General features: G+C 38.1%; 1 protein-coding gene across 1 annotated transcript in view; it reads right to left on the minus strand.

Annotated features, from left to right (window-relative positions):
- Window positions 1-1,718, minus strand: part of USP6NL (USP6 N-terminal like) — a 99,489-nt gene extending 97,771 nt beyond the window's left edge. Inside the window, exon 1 of the mRNA XM_068987286.1 lies at window positions 1,646-1,718. Within this exon, the coding sequence (XP_068843387.1) occupies window positions 1,646-1,718 (73 nt within the window). The remainder of the gene's footprint in view (window positions 1-1,645) is intronic.
- Between the last annotated feature and the right edge of the window lie 20,384 nt (window positions 1,719-22,102).

Below are 22,102 nucleotides of genomic sequence, written 5' to 3' on the forward strand. Positions count from 1 at the left end.
CATTCTTCTACTTTAGTATTTAGTATCTTTTAGTACTATATTTCCTTTATTCATATGGTATTTCCTGTCAATATGATAACATTATTTATAAGTATATGTATGTGCGCATTATGAAAGGCAAGAAGAATATTATTATTCTTTCCCCACATATATCCCAAGTAACAATGACTGTGCCTGAAAATATATAAACTAGAAGAAACTAGTTATTTAAAAAAAATTCTGTCTGTAAAGGTCAAACTGTATGAATCTGACATTTTCAAACAGATTGGGATTTAATTAATTTATATTTTCCTGAAATAGTGAAAGCAACAAGCTTTTTAAAAAAATGCCTAATTGTTAGAATCCTGCTATTCAGAGATAAAAAACAATCTTCTGTTTCAGAAGAAAGTGAAGGAGAAAACAGGAGGTAAATAACTGTGAAGCATCCTAGATAATACTATCACATTTTTATAATGAAAAGAGTTTCTTTGATTTGTGAGATCATTTTTGTCCATTTAAATACCTCATTCTTCCATGAAATGAGGACAAGAAAATTTCTATAGTTGCTTTCAGCTGTAATATTCTGTATATTACTAATTAAATTTTATGTTACATTATCTAATATCACCCTCAATCATTTTACATAGGACTTGTAGGAATCTCATAAACTTAACTTTAAACATAGATCATATCAAGTTTTTTTTAAATCCAAAATATTCTATATTTTATATCATCTGAGGTATGCTTATGCTATTCTGATAATATAAAAACAGAATGATATACCCTTCATATGAAAAAGCTGGCATATAAATTTATCAACTGGCTGATTTTAAGCTGTAGATAAAATTAGTTAAATTGCCAGTATTACAAACTTCGCTGAAGGCCTATATTTTTTAAATTAATTCCTAACTGTCATCTTAGAGATTAACTAGACTACTTCAAATGCTAAAAATCAAAATACAGAAGTATTAATACTTCTTCAAAGATCTATCTGCATTAGTTTATTTTAAGATCCGTAAGTCAGGCATGCAATTAAAAAAGATTTTGAAAATGTATTCCAGCTTATCTTAAACTGTCACAGACTATAAATATTGGACTATTTTAACAGAATTAAGCATATATCATAAACAGAAAAAAGCAACTATTCACTGAAAAAAGCAATAAGATCTACCTTTCACTGGCTACATTCATATTTATTACTATTATTTAATCATTTATTCACACAAATAAGAACCAAGCAGTCCTTCTGCTCTGCTATAGGTGGAATTCAAGCTTGTTCTCTTCTGATTTCTGCCATGAACATTAGATTTTAAAATTAGATAAGGATTATATAAATTACTCTTCTCACCCCCAAAATAAATATTGTGAGAGGATCCCGGCAGCAGGAAAGTACGGCTGCAATGGATATGTCACAACCTCTCCTCTCTCTTCAGGCCTCATAATAAAATGATATGCTTCTCCTTTGTGATTTCAGAACAGTAATAATGAGGTGCATTAACAATTATGCCATTACCTGATCCTGTTCAGATACCAAAATACATCAGAAGAGCAAAAGCATACAGTCTAACTCAAACTCCTCTTTGATAGCTGCTCCTTAAATCGATATCCGTAAAAATCTCTAAGTGCCTTAAAGTGCTCCGATTGTGCATCCTGCTGCGGTTCCTACCTTCCTTCGCTCTGGCTGCTCTCTGCCTGGATGGTGTCACCAGCTCCTTTACAATCTGCAAGACTTGAATCATTGCTAGCGAACAAGCCAGAGGCTCCAGCTGCGTCCCCCAGGAATCCAACAGGTTTCACCAGCGCGAGCTCACTGCATCTCTGCTTTCAGGAAGCTCAGAATGAGCACAGTTCAACTCCAGAGGAATACATGCTCTGCTTAGCTCTCCCTGAAGGCTCTGAAGCAGTTAGTAAGATACAGGAGTGGATGGGCTGCATCTCCTTGAAATGAAGGCTTCAAAGTGATTTTTTGCCACATGTGAAAACCACCATCCTCAGAGTCCAAAATGTATAACTTTGCACAGCATTAACAAGTTATATACAAAACAAAATGTAAGTAATCCGTGAAGTACTGAGCACAGTGAAAACATTTTCTGACAAAAGTCACGACAGGGAAAATAAAGTGCTACGCTATAAATCCTCTCACATTGTGGATCACAGATGCTGTGTGCAAGTTTTAAAAAACACACTCAGAAGCAGTCAACCAAAATACCCTGCACTGTCAAAGCCCTGATATTTTTTTTTCAATTTTCTCAAAAATCTCTTATTTGAAATACAGAAAATAAAATGTGGATAAAAATACAACTCTATCTTGCTAACTCCAAGCTTTCAGATCTGCATAGAAGATATGGTACCTCAAAAAATCCCCTAAGAACCCTCTGCCCACCCCCTCACACAGGCCTCACTGACAGTCTAGCCCCTGCAGCGAGGTCTTGGTCCCACTGCACACCAGAAACCCCCAGAAAGGTTGTAAATTCACTGGTTTCACCATCTGAGGCGTGGGCCAGAGAATAGCAAATCAAGTATAACCACTGTTTCTGCCATATAATTTTTAACAGCCAAGCTGCAACTGCGCTCATTAATATTTAATACTTTTGCCACATGCACCATTCATCACACAGCAGCCCTTTCACAGTAAACCTACAGAGCTGATTAAAAGAGAGAAACAAGCTTTAGGTTAATACGGTCAAATGTTTCATTTACTAAAGTGATTCTTCACCAGCAATGTGTTCCTCCTACTGTACTGTCGACTTTCCTAGTTGTCTTTCCTTCCCATTTACTGATATTCTTAATGTATCATAAAATAATAGACCCTGGAGCAAATCAAAGGCAGTTTCCTTTACCTCCACACAGTTAAAGGCTTGCTTGTCACCTTCCCATTTTCCAAATGGACAACTGAGGTACCCGGTGAATCAACCATGGCTGGAAGTATAACACAGGCTCCAAGCCAAAGGCTTCTGCCTGCCATGGCACCAAGCCTCTTGCGAAAAAATGTACAGTTCCGAAATTCAGGATAAAATTGTCAGCTCTTCAGAGAAGTGTTAGAACGTGTGCATACACACCCACCCATAACGTATTCTTGATATGGGTGTTAACGGAAGATGTGTGTGCTCACTCGTGTCCGACTCGGCGACCCCATGGATCGCAGCCAGCCTGGCTCCTCTGTCCATGGGATTTCCCAGGCAAGAATACTGGAGTGAGTAGCCATTCCCTTAGGGGGTCTTCCTGATCCAGGGATAGAACCCGAGTCTCTCGTGTCTCCTGCATTGGCAGGCGGATTCTTTACCACTGTGCCACCTGGGAAGCCCACAAGTGCTACAAACCCTTGGTAGTGAGAAAATACAGGCAAATGGAGGACAAAACCCAGCAGTTCTCTTAACTATTAAAGAGCTTGTCTGTACTTGCAAACCAAATCAACATAAGACTTCAAATGGGTCAAAGATCAAATTCTAAACCTCAAATCAAAACTGTGCTTTTCAATGCATCCCTTTGAAGATCTGAAACAGGCAAATCAACACTTGGGTCAAATCCTTCAAAAATTCCCCTCATTCTTTCCATCCCTTGCCCCATTTCCTAGGGCAGTTCTGAACATGAAGTAGTAGTAGTGATAGTCACTCAGTCGTGTCCGACTCTTTGTGACCCTATCGACAGTAGCCCACCAGACTCCTCTATCCATGGAATTCTCCAGGCAAGAATACTTCAGTGGGTTGCCATTTCCTGCTCCAGGCGATCTTCCAGACCCAAGGATCGAACCTGGGTCACCTGCACTTCAGGCAGATTCTCTACCGTCTGAGCTACCAGGGAAGCCTGAGCAAGAAACAGGGGTTAAATATCTAGTGGCTTTATTTTCCAGTCCTTTGCAAGTCCAGCTCCTGAGAAAGTACTTCCATTTTCCTAGGAAAGAACAGATGTTTGTGAAAAGTACTTTCTGGGAGCTTTGCTTTCTCTTTCCATCATACAGGACATCATCCTCCCAGTCAACTCTGTTCTCCATATCTGACCAGTGAAGAGAAGAACATCTGTATTTGTGTTTCCATAAATTGTGATTATCGTCACTCCCTGTCCTCACGGATATCAGTATTGATTTTGTAAATAAAAATCATACAACGACCAGTTTGAACACACTGGTTCACCACTGTCAACCTCTGCCAAGCCACAGTTTGTTCTTGTTTCTCTCATTCGCTTCTCATGCTTTTATCACACACTGCATCACTTAAAATATCTGCACATATATTCTAATATAGGGAGCTGAGCTGTACTCTAAAATACCAAGATCACAGAATACAATGACAGACTGAGGAACACTTGCAGATTAGAGGAAGAGTGAAGAGTCGGGATAACTAAACAGAACACGTGATTCCAGACCAGATACTGGACCAGAAAGGGATGAAGGAAAATATATGACATTTTGAGACAGCTGGCAAAATTTGAATACAATCTATAGATTATCAATGTTAATCTCCTGACTATGACCACTCAAGGGCAGTTATGTAAAAGAATATCTTGGATGTTGGGAAATATACCCTGAAGTACTTAAGGGTAAATACATTCATTTACTCTCTAATCGGAGAAGGCAATGGCACTCCACTCCAGTACTCTTGCCAGGAAACTCCCATGGACACGACTGACCGACTTCACTTCACGTTTATAATACGTTTAAATCATAAAGGACAGTAATTTAAAATAAGATAAACAATGTAAAAAGAATTATACATTTGTATATATGCCGTGTTTCAGTTAATTCTGTATACGTATATACATGTTTACATACATACAGGTGCGTGTTTCTGTACATGCTAAGTTGCTCCAGTCATGTCCAACTCCTTGCGACTCTATGGACTGTAGCCCACCAGGCTCCTCTGTCCATGGGATTCTCCAGGCAAGAATACTGGAGTGGGTTGCCATGCCCTTGGTGCAGGGGATCTTCCTGACCCAGGGATCAAATCTGTGTCTCTTTTGTCTCCTGCATTGGCAGACAGGTTCTTTATCACTAGTGCACTGGGAATACATACATGGGCAATTTCATATTTGCTTTCTTCACCCCAGAAATCATTCTGAACCCTCCTGGATCGCACATTTTCAAGGCCCACAAACCTCTGGGCTAACTCTGGCACAGGTAGTCTTAAAAGAATTAGTTTTGCCACTGAAGCTAATCTGGAGGAGACGCCTTCAGCAGAGCGGTCCTCCACTCTGATGTCCTTTACATCAGGAAGGATGTCTCCTTCCTCCCATCTTAAGAAAAAGGCCAACCGTCACCCATCTTACTACGGCGCAGAGCCCCAAAGGGTAAAACGTGGGAGGTGGGGACAAAGAAAATTCAACAGCTCCTCTGATCAAGACACAGGTAACATGAGCCCATTCAACTCATTAAGATATGAGTTTTTAATAAAATTTTACTTTATAGTGAATAATTATCAAGATTTATCAGGTTTGTTGTTTCAACCAACTGCATTAGAATAAAACTCTGGGAGGAAAGTGGAATGAATGTATATTTCAGGGGGGAATAAAGGATAGTACCTAGAATCTCTAGCAACCAAGGAATAGCCTTTCAATTTTTTTAGATGGATGGAATTGGGTATCAAACCACTGCGATATTTAAACCCTGCTGGATAAACTTACAAGAGGCATCTAACAGTTTTCAGCTACTTAATATGTTTCCTTATCGGCCCTCTAGCACGAAGAACTGGTTTACTCACAGTCTTTTAATCATTGGTTCATGCTTAGCCCAGTTTTATTTATTCACTTAATGCCACAAAGCAACCATCAAAACAAAAACTAGGACCTTAATAATCTACATGTAACCTGCAGTTCCTCCAACCACCAATTCATTCCCCCCTACTTTCAACTCAAAGTAAGAATCATCCTGAATCCAGTAGCTATCATTCCACTGGTTTCCTTTATATGTTATTACACATACACAAAACCCTGTTTGTTCCTATTTGGTTGCTCTGAACCTTATAAAAAGGGCATCATATTTTATGTGATGTTTTGGGAATTAGATATTTTTTCTTTAAAGTTAATTCTATTACATTCTAGACCAGTGAATCTCAATCTTCAATACACACTGTAATTACCTGGGAAATTTTTTAAAGTATGATGTCTAGGTCCATCCACAGGGATTTTGACCTCACTATCCTGGGGTGCAGCCTGGGCACCATAAACATTAACAGCTCCCCCAAATGATAACATTCAGTCAAGGTTAAGAACCAGTGTAGAACCACTCTAGAAGAATGACACAGGAAAAGCTAACTATATGTGAATAAGCAAGCATGAAAAGTACCGAATGTCATGAATGCCCTATCACCACTTTTATACATACATGAGGGGAAGCGAGAGTTGGATGTATGAAGAAAAACATCAAAATGATACCAATGATTTTTCCTCTGGTGGCATTATAAATAAATTTTTAGTCTTCTTTGGCTAGACTTTTCCACAGAGAACACATTTTACTACTTTTTTTTTTAAGGAATTATACTTTGCTTTTTTTTTTTTTTTAAATAATCTGCATCATCTCACCAAAAGAGATATATATATATAGAAAACAATTAACTATAGGAAAAGAGGCTCAACATCTGGTCATTAGAGAATTTCAGATTAAGACAATGAGATATCAATACACATCTATCAGAATGGCTAAACTCCAACACTCTGACAGCATCAGAGTGCTGATGATCAAACGCTGGCAAGGATGTGGAGCAACAGGAACTCTCATAAACTGCTGATGGGAATGCAAAATAGCACAGTCACTCTGGAAGACAATCTGGCAGTTTCTCACAAGACTAAATATGCTAATATACTATGCTCATATGATCTACCAATTGTGCTCCTTAGTATTTACCCAAATGAGTGCAATACTTACATTCACATAAAAACCTTTATATTTATAATTGACAAACACCTGGAAGCAACCAAAACATTCTTCAGTAGGTGAATTCTGAATAAACAAACTGTGATACATCCAGGCAATGGAATATTATTCAGCAATAAAAGGAAATGAGCTATCAAGCATAACAAGACATAGAGGAATCTTCAATGCATATTGTTAAGTCAAAGAAGTCAATCTGAAATAAGCTACACAGTACATGATTCCAACCATTTGACATTCTGGAAAAGGCAAAAAAAACTATAGAGACAATAAAATGATCAGCAGTTGCCAAGAATTTGGGAAGAAGGAAGAAAGAATCAATACGTGGATTTTTAGGGCAGTGCAACTACTCTGTATACTACTGTCATGACAGAAACATGTCATTATACATTTGTCAAGACTCATAGAGCAAATGACTCAAAGAGGGAACCCTAAAGTAAACTATGGACTTTAGTTAACAATATTGCTTCAATATTGGCTCATCAATTGCAATAAATGTACCACACTGGTGTAAGATGTTAGCAACAGCAGTATAATGGAACTCTTGGTACTTTCCACTCAAATTTTCTATAAACCTAAACTTTTCTGGAAAAAAAAAAAACTCTTTATAAAAAATTACAAAGGAATTAATCTATGTTTAATATATATTTAATCTGCATCCCACTCTTCAGACTTTAATGCAAAGATAAATCCAAAGAGTACAGAGTTTAACAGCAGAGAAACTGCTTAACACAAAAATCTGAACTGCCTATATACATGAGACCCACGTGGCCTAGAGGACAAGGAATATTATAATTACCTTTGTGATTTTAATCATCTGCATCATCTCACCAAAAGATAGATAGACAGACAGATATAGAAAACAAGTAACTATAGGAAAAGAGGCTCAACATCTGGTCATTAGAGAATTTCAAATTAAGACAAACACTGTAAGCTACTGTAAGCTGCCTACAAACACTTGTAAGCTACTTCTTTTTTAACAGAAAAACTCTTCCTTCAATCTTGGATCCTACATTTGAATTTCTATAGGCCAAAACCTCTAAAACCACTAACTTTTGGCCAAGCCTCAACACTGCTGATTTACTTTTCCTTCCCATCACTTCCAAATCCAGCATCGCCAGAGCAGAACCAAGGGAGAAAACCCAAGAGCAAATGAGAAAGATGATGAGAGAGAGAGAAACCCAGCAGGCTGGAGAGACAGCACTCTCCATCTGCTTCTATGTGGACATTTCAACTGTGCCATTTTCCTTTCTCCAAAGGAGAATACAAGGCAAAAATCAACTTCTTTCAGATGAAAGGGGATCACGAACAGGAACTGTGTAACAAATGATGTAAAGAAAAAACAGTCTGGCAGAGGAAACTAATCTTTTCCCACCATATCTCGTTCAACAAAACAACAAAAGAAACAGGAAGAGAGAAAGAATAAGATTGAATTTGATCTCATTTGTACATTCTTTCTCACGTTCATTTAATAAAACCATGAACAAGTTCACTGAAGCATCTTTCGTGGCCCTAAGTGAAAATATAAGAGAATCATATATTCTAAAGCAGAATTATAGCACTATCCATAACAAATACTGTTACAGATACTTCAAACCAACTCCTTAGAATATTAAAGAACCACAAACACTAATTTAACAAAGTCTCTGCTTTTTTCAATTTACATCTTTAATAGTTTTTATTTCAAAAAGAATACATGCTTATTGTAGGGAAAAACTATCCAAAAATAAGTCAAAAGAAAATAAAAATCTTTCTCAGGCCCACTATATAGAGATAAGCACTGCTAACAACCTTTTAGACTTTTCATGTACTTTCTGCTTGCTGATTTAGCAAAAATGAGGTAACAGTATGCATACTCTTTTGGAACTAATTTGTATTTTCACATTTCTGACTATTTCATCAACATCTTTTTCATAAAATAAACACAGACAAGGCTATTTGCTCTGTGCTCTGTCAACAAAATTTTTTTATCAAATAAATAACAGCCCAGCATCTTTTCATTCTTGGCAAAGATTCAGATTCTTTTTCTACCCAATTTTCAGAAAACTTCTTTGGTTTTCCTGGAAATATATTTCAGAATTAAACTACTGTCATTCTTTTTTCAGAACATGTAGATAAATGAGAAGAAAAACTGTGACAGGCTACCCTTCTCATGACAAAAATAATCTGTAATTATTCAAGATGTCAGTCAGCCTGCAGATAGAAAAACACTACTGAATATTAAGCTATAAACCCACCTCTGACTGGTCTCCTCTTGGATTAATAAACCAGTTAATATACTTCACTTTCTTGTCATTCTACCTTAAGGATGACATATAATCACTTTGCTCTAGAATTTTGAAAACCAATCTCTACAAACTCATCAATATAGAATACAATATATATTGTTTATAAAATATAAAAGTTGCACATTCTTTCTATACCTAAAACTATACTATTTTCTGTCCAGTGTCCCTAACAATTCATAATGAGCATTTAAAAGTTAACATTGCCAAAAGCTCCTATCTTGACAGATTTTCTTCACAGGTATAAAGGTAAATGTCCTGATACTGTAGGGTGTGGAAGGAGCCACAGAACATGTGTTTATGGATGATAACATTATCCTTCTTTCACATAATCTCCAAGAATATTAGATATAGTAACTGCTTATGAATGAAGTACCTGTATTAATATAATCAAGCTAGTGATTCTTTCAAAACTAGTTTTAAAAAATATTTTACCAAAGGGCAATCCATTTTACTTATAAAAAGCAACCAAGAAACTTTTCAACTCTGTAGCTCAGTGGAAACTGTCATAAATATGCACAAAATATGCTTTACAAACAAGGGAAATATAGACATATTATCCCAATATAACTTCACAAATTCTTGACATACTGTCTGTATACCATAAGTGCATATAAAAGGCAATAAAATCTTATTAATCCATACAAAATATTAAGCACTCAGGACGTATGCACAACACCTAGCAGGCATCGAGGAGATAACAACATCAACTGCTAGTTATTACAGGGGTGATCGACCTTCCACACTTCCTTTCTTCCAAGAGAAACTGGCATTAAGTAATTATACAATTAATTATTGAATGACAACTGAATTGACTACTGTGAATAATTACTAGATGACTGAGCATGTGTCCTTAAGTGGAAAAAGTGTGAATTAAAGGCCATACCTAGTACATTATAACTGAACATATTCCAATTTCTGAGTTACCACATATCAAATTTTTAAAGTAAGCTTCCTTCTATGCAGAAATGACCTCTCTTCTGACTTTCCCCAAGCTACATATAGATGAATGCAGATATGGAAAGAAAAGAGGCTTGCTAGTCATAATAAGGAAACTTAAATATGACTTTATTTTCAAAATCAAGAATTCAAAGAAAACACAACATCCAGGCAATCTGACCTACTCCAGATACTAACAAAACTATAAAATAACATTAGTAGTTTTTAAAAATTCATTACCATTAAGAAAACACATATAAAAAATCATTTACGTCTATGTTTATCCCTTAAATCACAACTCAATTTAGAATAAATCATAATTCATCACATTTAGCATCAAATATTTGTATGTGGATATACATATACATATATGTAACATACAAATAAGAAGACATAGGTATTTCTAGAGAGTTCACAAAAGCGCTTGTGTATATAAACATAGCAGTCCCTTCAACATTCAAAAAGATCTTTCCAGTTTCCTCAATGTAAAATCTGCAATCACCATAGCACATTAACCACCAGGTGAGTCCCTGACAGAAGAGTACATTAAGCAAAAATGATCCTATCATTCTCTGCTCGTCCTCTCTCTGAAACCTTCTTCTTCCTCTGCCTTTTCTGTATACTGTGAGTTCTCTCTCTGATCACTGCAAAATGATGCATGTCCCAAAAGAAACAAATAAAGCTCCAATAAACATACAGAAACTGTACTGTTCCATAATAAATTTTTGGAGACACAAAAGCATTATCCAAGGTTAAAAATCTGTGATTTTTCAGGAAGAATTCTGGAAGACTATTTTAGAAGGATATGATACAACAGAAAGTGTAAATAGTGAGCACATGAAAAAAGATATCCTAACCTGATACACCACCTCAACACCATTACGATGGCTGCTGTCCAAAAAACAGAAAATAACAAGTGTTGGCAAGGATGTGGAGAAACTGGAATTCCTGTACAATTCAAAATGGTGTAGCCACTATGAAAAACAGTATGGCAATCTCTAAAAAAATTAAACATAGAATTGCCATGTTATACATCGATTCCATTTCTGGGCATGTACTCAACAGGAAGCAGGATCTCAGAGGGATATTTGTAGACCTAGGTTCACAACAGTGTTGTTATTCACAGAAACCAAAAGGTGGAAGCAAACCAAGTATCCATCAACAGAAGAACAGATAAACAAAGTGTAAGCCATACAGTGGAATATTATTCAGCCTTAAAAAGTAATGGAATTCTGATACATGCTACAGCAAGGATGAACTTTGAGGACAGTATGCTAATCGAAATAAGCCAGTCACAAAAAGACAGATACTATTTGCTCCCTCATACAAGAGGTACCCAGAGCAGTCATAGTCATAGAGACAGTAGAATGGTGGTTGATCGGGAGAGGGGAACATGAAGCTGTTTAATGAATACAGAGTTTCAGTTTTGCAAGACACAGAGTTCTGGAGATTGGTTGCACTATAATGTGAATATACTCAACACTATGCTAGCAAAGTAATGCTCAAAATTCTCCAAGCTAGGCTTCAACAGTACCTGAATCAAGAAATTCCAGATGTTCAAGCTGAATTTAGAAAAGGCAGAGGAACCAGAGATCAAATTGCCAACATCCATTGGATCATTGAAAACTCAAGAGGTTCCAGAAAAACATCTACTTCTGCTTTATTGACCACGCCAAAGCCTTTGGCTATGTGGATTACAACAAACTGGAAAATTCTTAGAGAGATGGGAATACCAAACCAACTTACCTGCCTCTTGAGAAAACTGTATGCAGATAGAACATGGAACAACGGACTGGTTCAAAATTGGGAAAGGAGTATGTCAAGGCTGTATATTGTCATCCTACTTATTTAATTTATATGCAGAGTATATCATGCAAAATGCAGGGCTGGATGAAGCACAAGCTGGAATCAAGATTGCCAGATACTGAGGAAATATCAATAACCTCAGATATGCAGATGATACCACCCTTATAGCTGAAAGCAAAGAAGAACTAAAGAGCCTCTTGATGAAGGTGAAAGGGGAGAGTGAAAAAGCTGGCTTAAAACTCAACATTCAAAAAACGAAGATCATGGCATCGGGTCCCATCACTTCATGGCAAACAGTGAGAGACTTGACTTTCTTGGGCTCCAGAATCACTGCAGATGGTGACTACAGCCATGAACTTAAAAGATGCTTGCTCCCTGGAAGAAAAGCTATGACCAACCTGCTGCTGCTGCTAAGTCGCCTCAGTCGTGTCTGACTCTGTGCAACCCCATAGACGGCAGCCCACCAGGCTCCCCTGTCCCTGGGATTCTCCAGGCAAGAACACTGGAGTGGGTTCCCATTTCCTTCTCCAATGCATGAAAGGAAAAGTGAAAGTGAAGTCCTCAATCATATCCAACTCTTAGCAACCCCATGGACTGCAGCCGACCAGGCTCCTCCATCCAAGGGAATTTCCAGGCAAGAGTACTGGAGTGGGTTGCCATTGCCTTCTCCAGTGACCAACCTAGAAAGCATATTAAAAAGCAGAGATATTACTTTGCCAACAAATGTTCATATAATGAAGGCCATGTTTTTTCGAACAGTCATGTATGCATGTGAGAATTGAACCATACAGGAGTCTGAGCATCAAAGAACTGATGCTTTTGAACTGTGGGGTTAGAGAAGTCTCTTGAGAGTCCTTGGGACTGCAAGGAGATCCAACCAGTCCATCCTAAAGGAAATCAGTCCTGGGTGTTCACTGGAAGGACTGATGTTGAAGCTGAAGCTCCAATACTTTGGCCACCTGATTCAAAGAGTCAACTCATTAGAAAAGACCCTGATGCTGGGAAAGACTAAACACAAGAGGAGAAGGACAAGGAGAATGAAAGAGGACAAGATGGTTGGATGCCACCACCGATTCAATGGCCGTAGTTTGAGCAAGCTCTGGGAATGGTGAAGGACAAGGAAGCCTGACATGCTGCAGTCCATGGGGGTAGCAAAGAATCAGACATGACTGAATGACTGAACAACAACTGAACTGTACTCTTAAAAATGGTTAAGATGGCATTTGGCGTTTTGGATATTTTACCACAATTTTTTTTTAAGTTATCCTGTCTAAAAATCAAATATGCAACTGAAAGCAACTTTATGTTGTTTTGAGCCTACTAAGCTAGTCATGGTGAAACTGATAATCTGTATATCGATTACCAAGGTCACTATAAATTGATGTCATTTTTTAAGAAAAACAGGAAAATATAAGCAAACATATTTCAGTATTATAAATCTAGCCTAAGGAATTACAAGCTTTTTTTATAGAAATAGGGCAAAATCACCAATGATATTCATTTTGCAAACCTTTTTTTAAATAAACCATCTTAAAAAACAAACAAAAAAAGGAAATAGTTAAACAAGTTACTATGCATTGTTACCTTTAAGGAATAAAATTATGAATTCTAATTATAAAAACTATTATGGAAATATGGTAACTGTCTAAAATCAATGTTAGAAATCCAAATATAAAAGTACATATACACTATGAACCCAATTATATCAAAATATATATAGTGAGACAATACCAGAGGGTCATATGCAAAAAAGCAAATGAATGGGGTTACCAAAGACTTTCTCCCCTTTCCAAATGGACTTATTTTAATGTTACAGTTATACTTTAAAACAACAATGAAAGGGGATTAGTGAAGATGAAGAAAACAGATTAGTTTAGATGCGATTAGGTAAAATTAAGTACAAAATGGAGGCAAAATGGAGAGTGTTCATCTAAACTAAAGTTGCCAACTTTAATCCTCGCCAAACACCTATTTCTACCAATGCTGAATTCACCTCCATTTCTTAGTCTCTCAACTACAGATCTTTACGCCTGTCATTTCTTCTGTTTAGAACCCTCTCCCCCTGCTCTCCACTTAGCCAACCTCAGCTGGAAGATGATTTCCCCAGGGCGGGCTTCCCGTGCCCCCCAGGGAGAGGCTCCTGGCTCCTGCAGACACCTACATTTTCTGTCTGCACTCCCAGCACTGGGGTGTCCTTCTTCCCCACTAGTTAAGGGCTCCATGAGATGCTGGTCTTGTCCTTGTCTATTAATAAATCCCCAAGACCAACACAGCAGTAGCACATGGGGAGGTGCTCACTAAATGCTTGTTAGTACTAAACAAAAGCATTATTAATATTTATTCCAAGTCATGGACTCTCTTCCTTAAAATCTGTTTTAAAATCAGACTCAAACGCAACTCTTAAAATATTTTAAGAAATTAATTTATATCACCTGTCTCAGTGTTGTCTAAAAACAAGTTTGAACCTCTTATACTTTTGCAATAGTCCATCAATTTTCTAGCTTCCAATATGCCTTTCAATTATTAAACTTTTAAGAGTTATAACTATAGATGGTAAGTATTCTGACATTTCACATTAAATCTAATGTAACCCATAAATCTCTAAAGCAGAATGAGAACTGGAGCCTTGATATGTTCATTTATTCTATTTTAGCTAAAGAAAACTTATTAGGACAAAGAAGCACCAGGTTATGGGAAGGGCTAATCTTTAGCGAAGCAAATTCAATTAATAGATGAAGAGCTGCAGCTGGTTTACTGTTATTAAAAAAAAAAAAACACACACTAAATTCAACACTGCTATACCTTCTATCTTCACAGTACCTGTTCAAGAGCATCTTGAGATTTCTATCAGTGTAATTCAAAACAGAAACCATACAGAAAGGAATTTCTCTTGATAAAAGCCAAATGTTGTCTCCTTTCAAGATCTCACATTCTAGAAAATATTTTATTGCCATTTTTCAAAACCTTCATAATTAAGCAAAACAGAAACTTGCAAAGCAGAACGATAAATCCTATTCTTATGGAAGAGATTTGAATTCTATTTCAATTAAAGAAGAAATGGGAAAATTTTCTGTGAAAGAACCAAATGGGAAGGAAATGGAGCGATCACCTCACAGTCGCCCTGTCCCTTCCAGAAGACTTCCTGAAGGAATGCCCCCAAATCTGTCACACAGGCCAGGGTGGATCCCGGCAGGGGAGCCTCAGACAGTCCTAACCTGAGGGACACTCTGTGAGAGAACTGGCCTACATTCTTGTAGAACACAATATCATGTGAGATAAAGAACGTCTGAGGAATCTTCCAGATTAGAGAAGACTGAAGACACCAGAAACTAAATGCAAGGTGTGAACGGCACTCAGCTGGACCCTGCGCTGGAGGGACAGGAGTGCCACAGGGACTGGGGAGACTGTAAGCAATGAGGCGTGGTCTGCAGACCAGATAAACACAATCTATTAGGTTAGTTTTACTGTGGTCACGTTAAGAGAGCCCTCCTCTTCAGGACTACTTACTGAAATACAAAGTAGAGCATGACATATGCAACCTATTCTCAGATGGTTCCAAAATCAGTAACATGTATTGTTTTAATAACACACATTCAGATACTTAAAAATAGAATACAGAATTGATCCCATGGGAAAAATAAAGTTGGACCAGGTGGGAAGGAGGGATAGAATTTCACCTGCTGAGAACAGATACACACTTAGACAGGAAAAAAATAACTTAAGAAGGACAACTTTAAAACCTAGAGGTCATTACTGTCCATGAGAATGAATGCAGCTCAATAAATTCTAGCAAGTTGGAAATTCAAATTTTGTTGTGCCATAATTGTCACAAACAAGTCTGCAGAGTTCTTCCAACACTGATAATACCTAGTTCCTCCTTTCCTGATACACAACACTTCCCACTTGAGCTATATCTACATATCACATAAGGAAATAGCAGAAAGTCCTGAAGGGAAAATAGAAAAGATCAACTATTTACAAAAAACTTAATACACTTTTGCTTTTCGAATTTTTTTAAGTTATAGTCAAGCAAACATATTTTGTTCTACTTTGCACGTACTAGAACGTAACAAGGTTAACCAGTGAGATCAAACACAGTACTTTACAGGGTTAAAAGCTTTTTACCACGCATCCAACAAACTCCATTCTACCCCGTTCTTCTAGAATCCAAAGCAGGCAATGGCACTTTTTAAAAGGCATTGCGATTCCAAATGCCCCACAATTTAATATAAGATGTATACGAGTGCACACTAGTATTTAACTGTAATGTTTCTGCATTCCCTTGTTTAAAGCTTAATACCTGACCGCTCCAAATGTGTAAGCACAAAGAAAACTGTTGTAGCTCCAGGGGTACCTGGGTAATGCCAGCAGAAGTCAGCTTCTGAACTTAGGGGGTAAAACAGCACTCTACTACCATCTGCCTATACAATGACCACCATCTTTGAACCTGAATAAGAGATAACTCATATAAGAAGTGTTCACAGGCTTCCCTGGTGGCTCAGAGGTAAAGAATGCGCCTGCCAACACAGGAGACACACGTTTGATCCCTGGTCTAGGAAGATCCCACAAGTCACAGAGCAACTAAGCCTGTGCGCCACAGCTACTGAGCCTGTGCTCTGGAGTCCGGGAACCGCAACCCCTGAGGTCCACAGCCTGGAGCCTGTGCTCCATGAGAGAAGCCACCACCACGAGAAGCCTGCACACTGCAGCAAAGAGGAGCGCCCACTAGAGAACCCTGTGCAAAAACAAAGAACAAGTGCAGCCATAAGTTAACTAGCTTAATTAAATAGAAAAAAGAAAAGTATCCAACCCCATTTGGCTTCCTAACTTCTGGACCACAATCATGACAGAAACATATGCAACATTTCCTGTTTTAAAAAACTAACTATGGCTCAGTGCTTAAAATGGGAATCGGGGAAGTGGGTAAGGGAACATGGGGAAATCTTTTCACTCTGTTCTTGACCCTCTCAGCCCAAGGTTTTAAAGAGAGGCTAGAAATAATTATTTCATAATCACTTTTCTATCTCCAAAAAAAGGGGAAAAAAAGGTTAACACCAAAATACCACTTTAGATCAGTTTTGAGGGAGGAAGACAGAGGCTAGAGAAATTTTAATACAAATTTCACACATCTGAGAAATGAGAGGACAACTATACAATGACATCCATCATATACAGTCACAGGCTCCAATTCCTTTAACAGAAAATGTCTATTTGACTTATCTTTTGATAAATGAAAAATACTAAAAGTCACACCTATAATATTTTCATATAGAAATTCATTTTAGATAAGTTTATGAAATTTTCAAACCAGTACATCAGTTCTAATAAAGTGGATTCAAGAAACTGCAAAAATCAAATCCTGTTTTCTGAAATTAGCATCCTTTTCAAAGAGATTTCTCTCAAGATTTTGTTAAATGCAGATATGTCAGTATTTAAAATGTAGTTAAACTTATATTTTCTTTTCTTTATCTTCTGTGGTACACAGCTATTCCATAAGACAGGACATATATCCAGACAGACTATTGTTGTAGAGAGAAGACAATACTTAAGAAAAGCCTTATCTTACTTGCTGCATTGTTTTTCTATTTAATAAAACTCAGAAGAATCTTTATGCTACCACTCAGGGGTTTAGTAACCTACTCAACAGTTATAGCATCATCTGCTCTAATGAATGTTAAACTAAGTGTTCTTCACCTCAGCATCGTCTCTCAGTCTACGCTCCAATGAATGATATTTGTTCCTCTTACTAGAAAGACACAAATACACTACATCCCAAATTATTCACCACCATTACTTTTTCTTCAGATAAAAGAGAAATATTTCATATTCAGAAGTGACTGAAAAAACTCACTCCACCATTTAGGCCAAAGGGCAAAATCAAACACTCCCAACACAATAGATTCATTCCTGAATTGCCCAGTCAACAGCCAAAAAGACTCTCTTAGGAAACATGTCATGTAATTACTTACAGAGCAAAACTTTTCCAAATAAAGTGAAATAAATACAGAAGTAAATATTTAATAATTTAAAATAGAATGGAGAAACTTTATCTTTTTAACTTCAGTTCAGTTCAGTCACTCAGTCATGTCCAACTCTTTGCAAACCCATGAATCGCAGCATACCAGGCCTCCCTGTCCATCACCATCTCCCGGAGTTCACTCAAACTCACGACCATAGCGTTGGTGATGCCATCCAGCCATCTCATCCTCTGTCGTCCCCTTCTCCTCCTGCCCCTAATCCCTCCCAACATCAGAGTCTTTTCCAATAAGTCAACTCTTCACATGAGGTAGCCAAAGTACTGGAGTTTCAGCTTTAGCATCATTCCTTCCAAAGAACACCCAGGGCTGATCTCCTTTAGGATGGACTGGTTGGATCTCCTTGCAGTCCAAAGGACTCTCAAGAGTCTTCTCCAACACCACAGTTCAAAAGCATCAATTCTTTGGCGCTCAGCTTTCTTCACAGTCCAACTCTCACATCCATACATGACCACAGGAAAACCATAGCCTTGACTAGATGGACCTTTGTTGGCAAAGTAATGTCTCTGCTTTTCAATATGCTATCTTTTTAACTTAAAACTTGGGAAAAGAAAAATAAGTAGTACCCTAAATTATCACTTTTGGTTTTTGTTGCTTTTTTGGCTTTTTTAAAAACATTTAATCAAAAATGTTTTGATTAGAAATTATCAAAATTTATCTAGAAATTATTAAGCACTGCTCTTTACACAAACTACTCTTACTGTTACAATCTCCATCAAAGATTAAAAAATCCATTTTAAATTACAGCCAGACTTTAACAGCTTTATTTCATCTTTGACACCATCTGATAAAATAAAATGTTTAATAAATGTGGTAAATGCTAAACATTGCTAAATATGGCAAATATAGAAAATTAAGACCAATTTAAGTACTGAAAAATCAAAAGGCTTTTTGTCGACTGTAACAAAGCTAACAATTCACAATGAAATGCACATCACAGCAGCACAACGTACTTCACAAGATACATATTCAGCCTCAGAACTTGACAGGATATATAAAAATCTAGACTAAAAGCCGAAAAACATCTTAAAGCATTTAACAAATTCTCTAGGTCTTACAGTTGGGGCATCCCAATTCATGTGTCAGGATGTACGGAGAACCTGATCTCTGGGCCCGGCCTGAGGTGTCAGAGCTGGCTGCCTCCAAGACCCCAACGTCTGCACCAGTTTATCCCACGTGCCGTACAGCCACTGCCAGGCCCCACCCGGTTCATGACGCGCAAAGGGCTAGGCAACGCCACAGAGGCACACACGAGTACCCAATCCTTCTTGTAATCTCTGGAGAAACACTGACAAAATTTCTAGTCACCCAACAATCTCACCCAAATCTAGGTTTGGGAATCCTACCTAGATTTTAATGACGTATCTTCCTATTTCTTAACCTGTGCCATATTTTACCATGTCTTCTCCAATATGTTTTTCAAAAACAGGAACTGACTTACTCAGCTCCCTCCCTCCTTTATGGAAACTGACGAGCCCCTGGGAACTGCAGCACAGCAAAGGCCATGGCACCATTCCCTAACCCATGGTCCCAGTCATCCACTCGAGAATGACTTCCACTGCTGGAGAAAATCGAGTTGACAAGGGAGAGAGACTCAAAGCGTGATTTCCAAGACAGGAAGGAAAGAGCTGGAAACTAAGAACAAAACTAGGAAGGGCAAACACTGCCTGTGACCCATCTTTTTAATTTGTATCTAACAAAAATGTCTCTTTGTCAGAGTAATTTTTCCAGAATGAAATCTTAAGTAGTCCCCCTCACTGACGTCCCTCAACAGTTCCTAAGCTGGGCACTATAACCTAAGTCCAAACCTCCAGAAATGTGTACACCATGGACCCTGATTCCATCTACACCAGCTTTACATCTCACAAGCTCCTCGCCAGCTCTGTACTCCAGGATGTTCAACCACTCAGTAACACCCTCCTGTGGTCGAACCTTCACGTCTTTCTCACAGTGCTTCCCCTACTTGGAATGCTTTAGCCTATTAACACACACACACTCTGCATGGGAGCAGCTCAAACTTCACCTAAGAACAATAACACATGGAACAGTTACCACACAATTAGGGCGTCACAAAGGAACACTCAAATCCATGCACTATTTACTGAGCATCTACTGAGTGCCGGGAACTCTGCTTAGCCTTAGGAATAAGTCTTTACCCTGAAGGAGTTTACAGATTAGATGAAGACTGGAGCGAACAGGCCAGTGATTTCCCTGGAGGATGTCAGCTGCAAGAGTGAGGCAGGCAGTGTGCTCTGGAGAAGCAGCACCCTGGGGGCTCCCCCAGCAAGTGCAGGTGTGCATGGATGGTGCAGAGGAGCTCTAGGATCCAGGGCACTAAACAGAAACTGATTTTTTTTAGTTTAAATGTGATGTATAAGGATATGAGACTTCATTATAATCCCAGTGGTTAAACCCCCAATGGCATTGTTCGTGCTTTGCAGCTCCCTGTTTTCACAACAAATGCTGAGAAATCACCAATAAAATATAAAGACAAATGACCAAAAAAGGACATTACCTATGCCCCGAACAAGTTAAACATCTCCACGGATCAGAAATCTCCCAGGAACACAAAGTGTAAGCGTAGGCAAGGCCAGAAGGTCTGCTGGGCTCTGGGCCCCAGACAGGAAAAGGCAGCAGGCAGGCAGTGGGCTCTCAGGGATTAACTATGAGTTGATCGGATCGCGTAGCAAGGGCTCCACGTGAACTAGGGTCGGCAGCAGGCACTTTGCTGAAAATCAGGCACTGGGTTGGCACTCTGCCTTGTCTAGGGAACTAGAACAAAAAAGATTTCTGCTAACTGCACTGAGGCCACAGCGTAGGAAACGGCTGACCTCATGCCAGATGACCCAGTGACCAAATCTGTGACATGCCAACGCCACCGGGGCCAGGGCCTGGTCCACTAACACAAGACCTAGTTCTGATGTGGGAACTCTGAAGCCAGGCAGAGACAAGGGCAAAACTGCCAGACCAGCAGGGGAAATCAGAGAGAGAAAGAGACAGGAAAACGAAAACTCCCGTGCCTGCAAAATTGCAGAACATGATGTCGACATCAATAATATCAACAACCAGAACACAAATTCACTGCAGACAAAACAAATCATCAAATGACCTGAAAAAGACTTTAAAATAAACATGTTAAAGACGCTCAAAGAGATAAATAACAAACTGGAAATGAGAAATGAACTAGTGGATATAAAAAAGACCCGATTAAAAATCTTGCAGATGAAGTATAACCATTGCAATTTATAAATAAAAATTTGTCTGTGGTTCCAGTACTCATCATCAGATGCCTAATAAGCCACCCCTCCCTCTACCTTCAGGCTCACAGGGCTCTGAGTTTCGTGGGACAGCCGTGTCAGACTCCAAGATTCAAAACTGAAAGACACCTGGGTATTTGTTTGTCCTCAAAGAACTTGCCATCTGTAAGTGACACTACTAGACCACTAACATTACAAAGTAGAACAAAATTTAAATTTCAAAAAAAGTAAGCATTTCTTAAATTAAAATGCTCTTAGTGTTCATGAGCTCATACTACCTACCATCTTTACTAGAGTTGGCACTCTACAGGAGAGAAACATTCTCATCAAATTTCACATGAGTGGAGCTGAAATAACAAAAGCTGCGTCTTTCTCAATCTGTATTTGAACTCATCTGGCAACTATCCTTATTTATTCAAAGCACACCACCAAAAAAGTAACCCACTGAAAAGTCTCCAAAACCCAAGACCACAGCTTGGAGTATTACTGTGAGTAGAAAGTACTCAAAGATCTCACAATAACAGCAGCTTCATTTTCGCTTATCAACTTCTGCCTGATTACTCAAATTGATGAGAAAAGCTACTGTATTCCTATCAAGGTATATACAATCAGTACGTGAAAAGTTTTCAACTCTGTGCTACTATATTCTAATAAGAAAATATTCACTTCATCCCAGTTTCCCTTACCAAACAGGCTGTATCTAAAAGTACACCTCAACTGTCATAGGATCCCGATCAAGATAAAATCTTAATTCTTTCCTCACTCTCTAGAAGTAAACAGTTGAAACAATAAAGTCTAGTTCTCTTGTTCATGAACAGAAGTAGAATGACATGACAGAAAATATTATATATACTACCTCCTTACAACTGAGAAGATAAAATCTATTTCAAAAGATAAGTTTATAAGACAGACTTGGTTCGTTGATCCAAAGACACTGAT

Source organism: Capricornis sumatraensis, chromosome 15 (genome assembly GCF_032405125.1).
Source record: "Capricornis sumatraensis isolate serow.1 chromosome 15, serow.2, whole genome shotgun sequence".
Taxonomy (NCBI): Eukaryota; Metazoa; Chordata; class Mammalia; order Artiodactyla; family Bovidae; genus Capricornis; species Capricornis sumatraensis.